The 12,183-nt window shown below is 46.2% G+C and overlaps 1 protein-coding gene across 1 annotated transcript; it reads right to left on the bottom strand.

Moving 5' to 3' along the window:
* Positions 1–420: 420 nt before the first annotated feature.
* On the bottom strand, positions 421–3,802 carry OPN1SW (opsin 1, short wave sensitive). Its single transcript, XM_007177192.3, is given in 6 exon segments — positions 421–540; positions 1,531–1,770; positions 2,188–2,353; positions 2,983–3,151; positions 3,452–3,535; positions 3,538–3,802. Coding segments are annotated over 6 exon segments (1,044 nt in total).
* Positions 3,803–12,183: the final 8,381 nt, after the last annotated feature.

Here is a 12,183-nt window from a genome sequence, read left to right as displayed (position 1 = left end):
TTCATAAGTTTGTTTTAATTCAAAATGTATCATCTTTGAATAGATCCCCAGTTGGGAAAAAATGTTACTAAAAAGGAAAATAATTGTTGTGTATACACTGAAAAATCATCAGCCAGACCCCTTTACAGTTGCCTTGTATGTAGAAATCTGTTCTCCAAGTGCTATAAATTCTGCCACTTAAGAGTAGAAACTGATGATTGTTGAGATGGCCTTTGGGGTGGTCTGAAGTAGACCCAGCTGGAACAGTAGCTTTGTGTAGGTAGGAAGGAAATAGTAGGAAAATGGAAAATTGACCTCAAATTGCTATCACTCCCCTTCCCATTTACTGTGTTGTAGTATGGTTTTTGACAGGGAAGGTAGAAAGTAGAAATTTCCTTAAATGTAAAATCCTTGTTGCTGCAAACAGACCAATATGGCTCCTTAGTTGGGGCCAACTTGGCTAGAAGAGACGGTAGAAACTTCCATTTTCTGGGAGCTAGACATGTCGGACTCATCTGTCATGGGCTTTCTACACACCATCTCCATGATGCAAGCTCGGAACTGGAGGAAAGAGCAGAATTGGAGATAGTCCCCTTGGTAGACCAGTACCAAGGAGATAACATCAGGAAGCATAAGGGAAAAAAGATCTCATTCTTTGTATTCTCAAAGCCTTGCACAATGCCTTATACACAGGATCTCCTCAGGTGGTTTTGATTATATCTTCCCAATACTGAGAGCTAGCTATATTCCAGGCTAAGACTACTCACTACTCCTGGGTCTACAATGATAATCCCTACACATTCTGGCTAACTCTGAGAATGTGTAGAATTTCACTGTCGGGAAACCTCACAAACCACCCTGGCCCATAAGAGCACTGTCAAAAGTGACCCCAGAATAGCCCCGCCCACCCACCCCACCATTACTTGAAAGTGCTCCCAACTGGGAAAAGACTGCCAATTCTGTTTCTATCCAGGAGGTTTCACATTAGTTTTGAATCCATCTCTGGAACTGAGGAAACAAAATAACAATTCTCAAAGCAGAGTGTTAGCTCTACAAGACAGGAACCCTCCTTGATTTGTCTGAGTTTGGGTTTTTAGCTTAGATTCAGGATTTGGGATAGGAAGCTACCTGGTACCTTCAGATGATAAGCTGTTTTAGAAGCATGCATGTGTTGTGATTTCTGTGTTTCACATAAATGGTCATGCAGACTAGAAGTTGGAAAGGATTAAGAACTCGTGAAATGGAAATTTAGGGGCACTGTTGATCTATCAGTTTTTCAGTGAAACGGAAAGCCTTTTCACTTCTCATCCTGCCCTTTGGAGCAACTCGAATTTTATGGCTCAAGTTGTCTTCCCTGGGTTCTGTGATCTTGTCTTGATGACCATGACTTCATCCCTGTGCTTACTTACCAAGTGCTTTCTAGCCTGCCAAGGGTTTCCATGGCTTCCCTGTTCACCCCTAGAAACCCTTTGAGTGGAGTCCAAGGTGCTTGGAGTTAAAAGTCGTTGTTGAGAAGAACCAGGTCTTAGGAATATAAATAGAGAGCTTTACCTGCTTATTCATGAAGCAGTAGATGATGGGATTGTAGACACAAGCACTCTTGGAGAAGAAGGCAGGAATGGTGACAAACCGTAAGTCCACCCCATGGTTACGGTTGTTGACTATATACATGGCCAGGGCAGCATAGGGCGTGCAACAGAGACAGAAGGATCCCACCATCATCACCACCGTGTGGCTCACCTCCCGCTCAGCTTTCTGGGTTGTAGCTGACTCCTGCTGCTGAGCTGCAACCTGGAAAGAGCACAGAAAACATCACACCCTCTTATCCCTGGCCCTGAACTCCCAGATCTCTGGACTCTTTAACTAGGGGGCCATCTACTCTAATTGTCTCTCTGCTGTCCCAGCTTTTGGCCTAGTCCCTCTGTTTCCCCTTCCTTGAGGAAGGCAAGATGGAGGCAGCTCTCTGGTCTGTGACAATGGAAAAGATCACATGCATCGCTTGATATACCTGAGCAGGGATGACTCCACCTTATTCTTCATTCCATTTCATCATCTCCCTGTCCCCACTTCCTTCACTGCTTTTTGATACCCCTCTACCTGACTGTGGACATTTCCAAATGTTTTATGTTCTAGAGCACTTACCCGCTCTTCCCTCTCACCTAGAGCCTTGTGATCCCTTCCTCCCTGACCCTCACGAAAGGCACTCACAGCTCTGAAGACCCCCAGCAGCTGAGAGTAGGAGAAGCAGATGAGGGAGAGAGGCACAATGTAGCAGAAAATGAAGAGGAACCAGGTATAGTACTCGCTGTAATATTTGGTGCCCACGGTGTACCAGTCGGGACTGCAGGAACACTGAAGACCCTCGGGGACGAACCTGCAAGGGACCAAGCACTTGCTCACTGTGAGGCTCAATTAGTAGAGAGGGAGCTGAGATTCTTGGATTGTGTTCTCCACTTAGAACCCAGAGTGACTTCAGGCAGTGAGTATTTTCTGTCCTCACCAGCGAGCCTTTAGCAATTGCAACTGCAGAGTAAACTTTAGCACTTGTCTCCCACAGCCCTTTCCCTTATTTATTCCACCAGCTCTTTAAAAATTAGAGGTCAGGGCTTCCCTGGTGGCGCAGTGGTTGAGAATCTGCCTGCCAATGCAGGGGACACGGGTTCGAGCCCTGGTCTGGGAAGATCCCACATGCCGCGGAGCAACTAGGCCCGTGAGCCACAACTACTGAGCCTGCGCGTCTGGAGCCTGTGCTCCGCAAGAAGAGAGGCCGCGATAGTGAGAGGCCTGCGCACCACGATGAAGAGTGGCCCCCGCCTGCCACAACCAGAGAAAGCCCTCGCACAGAAACGAAGACCCAACACAGCCATAAATAAATTAAAAATAAATAAATAAATAAAAATTAAAAAAAAAAAAAATTAGAGGTCAAAGACTATACCCAACTCTCTTCCCGTCCTCGCAAGCTGAGCTTCTAGCTAAGTCAGCACAACGGCCCCGCACTCTCACCGGCTCCAGCCAAAGAAGGGTGGGACGGAGACACCAATACCAATGGTCCAGGTGGCCAGGACCACCGTCAGTGCATGCTTGGAGCTGAAGTGGAAGTTGCTGAAGGGCTTACAGATGATGATGTAGCGCTCAAAGGCCAAGAAGGCCAGGGACCAGCCTGTCACCAGACCTGTGATGAAATGTGAGGGTAAGAGGGTAAACAGCCCCACTCATCCTGGCAGGCAGAGTGGAATACAGATGGGGTGGAGAAAGCACAGGGAGGGAAGGTTGGAGTGGTGAGTGAAGTAGAGTTTGGGACTCGGTCAAACTTCTAGTCTGGGTGGCTTTATATCTCAGTATTCAAAAGAGCACCAAACTTCTATCCCCCAGACTCCTCTTTGGGGCCCACTCTCGCCCAACAGCCTGGCCCCTGGTTCCAATCATGGAGTGGTGTCCTTTGCCTCCCCCCAGCCCCCTTCTGCTGCAGTACCTGCTGTACAGCCCAGGAAGGCCTCCAGAGCACAAACATGGCTGCCGAAGACAAAGTATTCATGACAGCTGGTGATGAAGACGACAAAGAGAAGATGGAGTAGATGAAGCCCCCCAGGGATACATTGACCAGAATATAGTTGAGTGGCTGCCGCAACTTTCTGTAGCGCAGTGTGGCCACCAGCACTGTGGCATTGAGTGGCATCCCTACAAAGAAGACAAAGCCCGTGAAGGCTGCCTGGAGGTGGAAGGCCCAGACAAGGGTGAGGTGGTACTGAGGCCCATCCCACGGCCCCACCAAGGAGATGTTCTTGAACAGAAAAAACTCCTCCTCCTCTGACATCTTGCTCATGGGATGTCCGCCACCCCCTCTGATTCCTCTTAGATCATCCTCCCGCCACCACTTCTCCCCGACCCTGCCAAAGAACCTCTCCTCCAAAGCCACTTTGGAGCTCCCTGAAAGATCAGTACTGATCCTAAGCCTCCTAAGGACAAAGTTTGGGATTAAAGACCCTAAGCCCCCACCTAAACCTTTTGTGGCCCCAAAGCCAATTGTATGTTCTTCAGAGGATAAAAGATTGGGCTCAAAGAATCCGGACATGCAATGCTCAGGTGCTGGAATGAATAGGAGTGGGCTCATTAGGGCCTGGGAGATGCTGACCCATATTTAATGAAGACCCTCCATCCCTTTTTCTTCCCTTTGAGTGGACGTCTGGACGGCACCCTTCTTCTTTGACTTCAGGCACTACTATATCCCTGTAGGTGTTTACACGCCATCTGCCCCTTTGTGGAAGGTGCCCCCTAAGTGTCCCTCTCCAGGGATCTTGGGCTCACAGCCAGCCTGGGAAGCAGCCTGAGGCTGCAGGAAGGGGCAGGGAATGGAGAGTTCCCTGGAGCACCTTAGTAACAGCCTTCATGGAACAGTTCAGGGGCAACTCGACAATGCCTAGAGGTCTAAGGCATCCCAGGCTGCCAGTTTCTTCATGGTGAGACTACCCCGGGAGGGTACCTTTCCTACTCAGACCTCCCCCAGCCAGGTCGAGGTTAGTTTGCTCACTGCCCCTCTCACGCCATGTTCACACCTGCCCCTGCCCTTAGCTCCGCAGTGCCCAAGCTGCCAGTCATCCTGTCTGCTCATCCAAGACCTGCCCAGTGAATTACATAATTCACTGTCCGGAAAGTGAACACAAACCAACTGTTCTTCAGATTATGACAGACAAGAATGGGGTTTCACAAAGGAGACATCGGTGTGATACAATAAACAATGTCCTCCACAGCCTTCCTGAGTAGCACAAAAACCAGTTTCACAGGATTGGGTCTCCTGCTGACTATTACCCTCAATGTGGGCTCCACACAAAGCACGATTCAGAACTGGACATAAACCAGAACCATTCGGCTGGGGGCCAAATACCAGCTCTGCCAGGCTACTCTAATCCAGAGGACATTTCAACTCTCTAGAGGCTTGAAAGGGATTATTCCCTAGCCTCTCTAATCATTGCTTCTCCCTGCTTAGTTTTTTATCATTTAATTTCTGTTTCAAGTGGATTGTATATGCCTGGGGCTCAAAATTCAAAAAGTACAAAAGAATATACAGTGAAAAATACATTTCTTTCCCACCCAGGCTCCCAGTTCCCCTCTCCAGAAGCAACCAGTGTTCACTTTTTGCTGTGTTTTTGATGCGTAGGATGAAATGATGTGTTGAGCTTGAAATGTGTTGTGACAATGTTGTTTGTTAAATACTGACCAGACAAGTGGTGAGATAAGGGCAAGTTCTACATGCTCTTGTGAAAATGAGGAATCGTCCAAGGATTTGCCTGAATGAATGCCATCTTCACGCCTGGGAGGAAAGAGCAGAAACCCCCCGGAGGTAGAGCCAAGACTCTTCCTAGAGAATTTCATCTGCTGGCTTTGAAATACAGAGACAAATGAACCACTGAGGGCCTAAACTCCTACAGCCTAGATCAAGGCCACAATAATTTTAGCCTGGAAAACAATGCATGGTAGATGGCAATGGATTTCCACCAGGGCAGCCCTCCTCTCCCCCACCCTGTTACCCTGGAGACATTTGGAGGTGTGTGGGATGGGAGGGGGGTGTTTTTTGGCCGTTGGCAAAGAAAGGATTACTGGTATTGAGTGGGCAGGACACTGCTCTAGACAGGCCACACTGAGAATGATCCTGCCTCAAATTCCAATAGTACCCCCAGAGAGAAGCACTGGCTGGGACCCAATCCCGCTCTCAGCCCTGAAACATTCTCAGCAAAGTCCCCCTGGCGCCCTTGATCGGAGCCACCTCACTCCTTGGCACACCCAGCGAGAGAAACAATTAGGAAATGTGTACTGAGGTAATGGAATGACGCGTTGAGTGGCTTTTATTTATAAGCCAGTTTAAAGCTGGGGAACAGCTACCCAAAAAAGTCCCTTTGGTTTGAGAATAGACGAAAACCCTGTTGCTTTTCTCTCTGGCCATGATTAGTTAGTGGAGCCAGTCATCTGGTCCAGACACTCCTGGATGGGGATAATAAAACTTCATCCCCTGGGTACAAAGGAATGTTAGCCAATATGTTCTCTAAAGCGAGGGCCATTCTTCCCCATATCCAACAGACGCGTTGGTTTATTAGGAAGCCTGCTTTTGCATGGATGGTGGGAGGGTTTCTTTAGGCTTATGGCTTTTACTTCGAGCCAAGTAATGAAGATCCACCTGAATATCTGTTGCCCCTGGTGGTTTTTTGGTGCATACTCCTGGCTTGCTTTCTTTCCCTCATTCATGCATTCATTTATTCCACAGACATTTGCTGAGAGATGCCTACAACAGCAGTTGTGCTGTGAGGATGAAATGAGATTAATCTGGTAGAGTGCTTACCTAAGGCCGGGTACCCAGAAATGCTTGGGAGTTGTTTGTTTTGTCAGCAGGATTGCCAAGTGCCAGACACAAGGCTGGATCCAAAGATCAATAAGACAGATCTCTGTCCCCCCAGAAGCTCCCAGCCTCCTAGAGGGGACCCCCCCCCGGAGGCAAACAAGGGTCCTGGGGGTGTGATGGATGTGGTACAGTGGCAGCACAAAAGAGAGAGCCAGACAGAGCCTACTGGGTCTCCTACAAGGCCCCAGTTTCTGAGGTGTGACCTCCCCCCTCACTCTCATTTGGGGAATTCCAGCCTGAAGAACCCCACCCAGTCCACCCTTAGCCGATTGGCAGGCTCTTCCCTGAAGCTTCCCTGGGTGGGGTGAACAGGGCAGGCTGGGGTGAGGGAGGAAGTGTGGGTATTTACAGGATGTATTCCCATCTCTGGTTTTCTAGAAAGTCTGGGTAGCAGTGTGTATCGCATTTAAAACAGGCTTTGGGGCTTCCCTGGTGGCACAGTGGTTGAGAATCTGCCTGCCAATGCAGGGGACGCGGGTTCGAGCCCTGGTCTGGGAGGATCCCACATGCCGCGGAGCAACTCGGCCCGTGAGCCACAATTGCTGAGCCTGCGCATCTGGAGCCTGTGCTCGGCAACGAGAGGCCGTGATGGTGAGAGGCCCGCGCACCGCGATGAAGAGTGGCCCCCGCTTGCCACAACTAGAGAAGGCCCTCGCACAGAAACGAAGACCCAACACAGCCATACATACATACCTACATACATACATAAAAAGAATGTAAGCAGACAAGAATAGCATTAAAAAATAATAAAAATTAAAATTAAAAAATTAAAAAAAAAAAAAGCTAGTTCTTAAAAAAAAAAAAAAACAACAACAACAGGCTTTGGATTCAGATAAATGTGCTTCATATAAGCTGAATTTGGGCACGTTTCTTTTTCTTACAGTGGGGTGACAGCTATGTCACAAGGCTGTTATGAGGTTAAGTAAGATCTGTAAAGCACAGATCACACTGCTCAGCCCACAGTAAGCATTAAGTGGCAGCTTTCCTCTCATGGATTTTCTCCTTGCCCTCATGTTGCCATCATAATAACCCCTTTCCTTTGTATGGCACTTTACAGTTTGCAGAGTGCTTTCACATACGTTTTCTCACCTGATCCTCAAATTACCCTGTAAGGCAGACAGGGCAGGTGTTACTTCCCCACCTGACAGGTGAAGAAACTGAGTAATTTAGCAAATATCACCTAGTCAAGGGTGATCTGGGACAGACTTCTTAGTCCTCACCTAGGAGGCAGACGAGTTTGGAGGGTTTTTTCTGGTGGTCTGATCATGAGGTAAGAAAGAAGAGTGGCTCTTCACGGGGGCAGGAGATGCCAGGCAGGCCCCCTCAGCCCTGGGGTTCCCGGAAGGGGGGCTGGCTGGAAACTGGCTCCCTCCCTGCCCTTCCCCAGCAGCACCCCACGAACTCCCCTTGGCAGCCCTGAGGGAGAACTGGAGGGTCACGGGGAAGACGGGACCTTGCCTAATCACGGTGTGGCACCGCAGTGGGCCAGGGAGGAGCGGAGAGAGCCGAGGGGCAAGGCCTGCTGGAGTGCAGCCGACCTGGGCTGGGAGCCAGCCTGGACGGAGAAGAGAGGCCCTTCTAGGAACCACAAACTGCGGCTACTGCTGATGTGGCAAAGAAGACACAGCTGGCAAAGAGTAACCCTCAGTGGCTCTTTGGTCTAGGGCTATGATTCTCACTTAGGGTGCAAGAGGTCCCGGGTTCAAATCTCAGACGAGCCCTACTTTTCCTAGATTTTTCTTTTTTTCTCTTCCCCTTTCCCCGCCACACAAGTACACATTGCCTGCCCTTTCTCAAGTTGAAGCAGAGATGACCCAGTGGTGAGTGAATAAAGGACCCTGAAGACAAGCTGCCAGTCAGTCTCCCCATTAGCCATGGCCTGTATATACCCCATTATTTCCGCTGAGGCCAAGCCGAGCAGAAGGGGATTGGCATAGCTCCAGGAGCTGAACCTGAGAAGGTAGAGCCAAAGGGTTGCCTCATGTTAGGCAGAAAGCCTCTCAGAGAGCCTCAGATAAAGAGCAAGTGGTCAGAACAATCGGGGCCTGAGCTGGAGGTCAAGAAAAGGCAAACTCTCCATGTAAAACCCAAGCTATGAAATGCATTGGCTTCAAAGTCCAAAAGCTAGGAATAAAGTTACAATTCTGAGTCTCAGCTTTCCTCCTCGTAAAATGGGAACAATAATATTCATTTCTTAAAGTTGAGAGGATTAAATCAGAAACTGTATGTGAAAACACTTTGCAAGCTATAACGCACCTTACAGACGTAGGGATTGTTAGGAATACTACTAAAGATAAAGAGAATCTGGAAAGGAAATTCTGACAACATGACAGACTGAACTAATGTAGTTTCTCTTCACCCAGTGTCCCCTAAAACACACACAGAAATACTACATAAAACAATTTAAAAACTAATGTATGAACAATTGCAAAATTGGTTTAAAAAAGGAAATTCCCAGATATCAGAATTAAAGAAAACATAAAACTAAACAAAGAAGGAGGAGGAGGAGAAGGAGGAGGGACTATCACAGTAGCCCATGGTTCATTTCAGACACAGATCACAGACATATACCAGGGACATGGAGATGTGTTCTAATGCTTTCAGTTATAGCTAAGTGCCCTCAGCCCACCAGAGACAAAGAGCTGGGACTGAACCCCCTGCATAAAGCTCAGAACATCAAAGATCTACCTTATCCATGGAAAGAAGACTAAAATGGCACACGCCAGTTCAACGAAGCAGAGAAAAGGGTTAGAAATCCAAGTCAACCCTGAGAAATTGAAGTGTGAGCCTGAGAAAATGCTTGTGTTGCATCTGGATTTATGTTATTTGCATGATGCTGAATCCTCAAGCAGAGAAATTAAATATAAACCTGGTTTAGGACAACTTGAAATCCCTAGGAATACCACACAGCCTCACAGAAGCAAGAAAGAGCTCTCCAAGACTGTTTTCATACCCGAAGGTATATGGGAGTCTCACTAAAAAGTGAAATATCAAAAACACCTACTGAAGAAGAACTCACAATAAAAATCTTATAAACTAGACAAGAAAGCAATCCACCTAAGGAAGACTCAGCAGATACAACAAACAGGACAATTAACACTCCAAGAACTGTGCATAATAGAACAACATGACAAGCACTGTGTAATAAGTATTCTTAAAAGTGTTAAAAGATTAAAGACAAGAAAGTAAACCATATTGAAAATTTTGCACTATGAAAAAAAAAGCAGCTCATTGAGGGAAAAAAAAATTAGGAAATGGAAGACATACCATTGAAGACTCAAGACATTAAACAGTAGACTAGACCCAGCTGGAAAGAGAAGTAGTAAAGTGGAAGATAGAGCTGATGAAATTGTTCAAAATATGGGGGGAAAGGGGAAAGTAATGAGATAGAAAATATGAAAGAATAGTTAAAAGACCTGAGGAAAAGAATATGCTTATTACACCATCACACTGAATATATATATAGTTTCCTGAAAGAGAGAGAATGAGGGAAATGTATGGGTTGGCCAAAAAGTTCATTTGAACTTTTTGGCCAACCCAATAATATTCCAAGAGATAATGATTGATAATTTTCCAAAATAAAAGAAAGACACAGTCCTCAGATTGAGAACTGAGCTTATAAACACATTGTGGTGAAACTGGAGAATACTGAAGAGAAAAAGAAAAATCTTAAAAGCAACAAAAAATAAAAAAATTTTAAAAATTTGTTTGCCTAGAGAGACAATTATATTGGCAGCTGACTTCTTATTAGCAGCAAAAGATTATAGAAAAAAATAGAATATCTTCAAAAGTCTAAAAGAACTGTCAACCTAAAATTTTATGCCCACTAAATTTCCATTTAAGTGTTGTGAAATAAAGACCTTTTAAGACAAAGACTGAGAATGTTTACCACTCAAAGACTTTCACTGAAATGCCACCAAAGGATATACTTCATAAGAAGGAAACTGTAATAAGAAGGAAGGAATGAGATGCAAGAAGGAATGGTGAGCAAAGAAACTTATAAATATGTTAGTGAATCTAAAAAAGCATTGAGGGACTTCCCTGGCGGACCAGTGGTTAAGACTTCGCCTTCCAACACAGGGGGTGCGGGTTCGGTCCCTGGTCAGGGAGCTAAGATCCTACATGCCTCGCGGCCAAAAAACCAAAACAGAAGCAATATTGTAACAAATTCAATAAAGACTTTAAAAATGGTCCACATTAAAAAAAAATCTTTAAAAACAATTTTTTAAATTAAAAATAAAATAAAATAAAAATAAAAAAGCATTGACAGCCACTGTTAGTGGAGTAAAAATCGGTTCAGCTGCTTTATAGAGCAATTTGGCAATACCTAGTAAATTTTAAGGTGCACATATTCTATGACCCAGAAATTCTACTTCTAGGTATCTACCTTAGAGATGTGCTTACATATATGCCAAGAAGGCATGCACAGCACTGTCCAGCACAGCATTGTTTACAATATGGAATATTGGAAATATCCCAAATGCTCATTAGCAGAAGAATGGATAAATCAATTGTGGTATATTCAAACAATGGAATAGAATTCAGCAGTTAAAATTCATGACCTAGAGCTATATGAAACAGCATGAATAAATGTAAAAAGAAAAAAAAGTTAAGGAAAAAAGAAAGTTTGCAGAAGAATGTGTATAATATACTGTACTTTTCGCATCTGTAAAAGATTCACTTTTTTTTTTTTTTAATGAAAGAATCTAGGCTTTTAGAAATAAGGGGAAAGGGGGATAAATGGCTGCATCAGTCCTCAGAGAGGATGATCTGCTGGGATGGGATTAGGAGGGAGGCTGAATCCTGTGTCCATGGATTACAAGGATTAATTCAGATTATCCCCGTAAGCTGATCACCTGGCTGGTATCCCCACCACTCCTAGCCCTTCAGAGATGCATCCCTGGACCACAGTCCACTTCCCCCCCATACCTGCTAAGCCCTTTCCTCCAGCCTCCTATCTTCATTCTCACCCTCAACCCAGTACTGGTCTGGGTTTTACTCATATTTGGGTCCTGAGAATAGACTGGTTCAGATCTCCTCTGAATGCTCCTCAAATCAAGGGTGAATCGTGACCTGCACCCCTGGAGCCAGGGAGATATTAGTCCTAATACTCTGGATGAGAGCTCCCTGAGGAGAGCTTGGACCCCTGGATGTTACAGTCGACAACTTCCTCCCCTGTCCCTCCCTCCATTAGCCAAGAGGTCAGCAGTCAAGGTCTGCTATCTGACCCTGCTGGTTCAGCCAGGACCAGAAGGAGCTGTGCTGGGGCAGAACAAACAGCCACTCTGCTTCCAGCATTAGACTCTGTCATTCCCAGGAGCCCTATGCCCTCCACCCTCCTAACGCCAACCCCTTTCCATCATCCCTGACAGTTGCCCTGCTCCCCAAGTCTGGACAGGCCTGAAATCGGCAGCGGACGCTCTGGAAAGGGTCTGGGTGGGCTTGCTCAACAGTCTTTCCCCACAACTCGATCACCTTAACCACAGGGTCTGGAGTGGAGCCCTGTCCTCTGGGGAGCAAACGAAACATCTTGATCTGTGCTCACCATCTCTCAGAGCACATACGAGGCTGGGGGTATGAGAGGGAAGAAGAAAGGTGAGGAGAGAGAGACAGAGAGAGACAGAGAGAGGCTTAGAGGCAACGTTATGGTTAATAGGCAACATTGAACTCCTTAATTGTGAGTTCATATGTTAAAATAAGCAGAGCATTGACTGTGTTATTGGGAGATTTACCTTTACTCATTTATTCTACGTGTGAAGGACTTTGTCAGATGCTGGAGATACAAAAAATGACTAAGATAACTTGCCAGTCTT

Source organism: Balaenoptera acutorostrata, chromosome 7, assembly GCF_949987535.1.
Source record: "Balaenoptera acutorostrata chromosome 7, mBalAcu1.1, whole genome shotgun sequence".
NCBI lineage: Eukaryota > Metazoa > Chordata > Mammalia > Artiodactyla > Balaenopteridae > Balaenoptera > Balaenoptera acutorostrata.
This window is presented reverse-complemented; position numbering and strand designations above follow the sequence as displayed.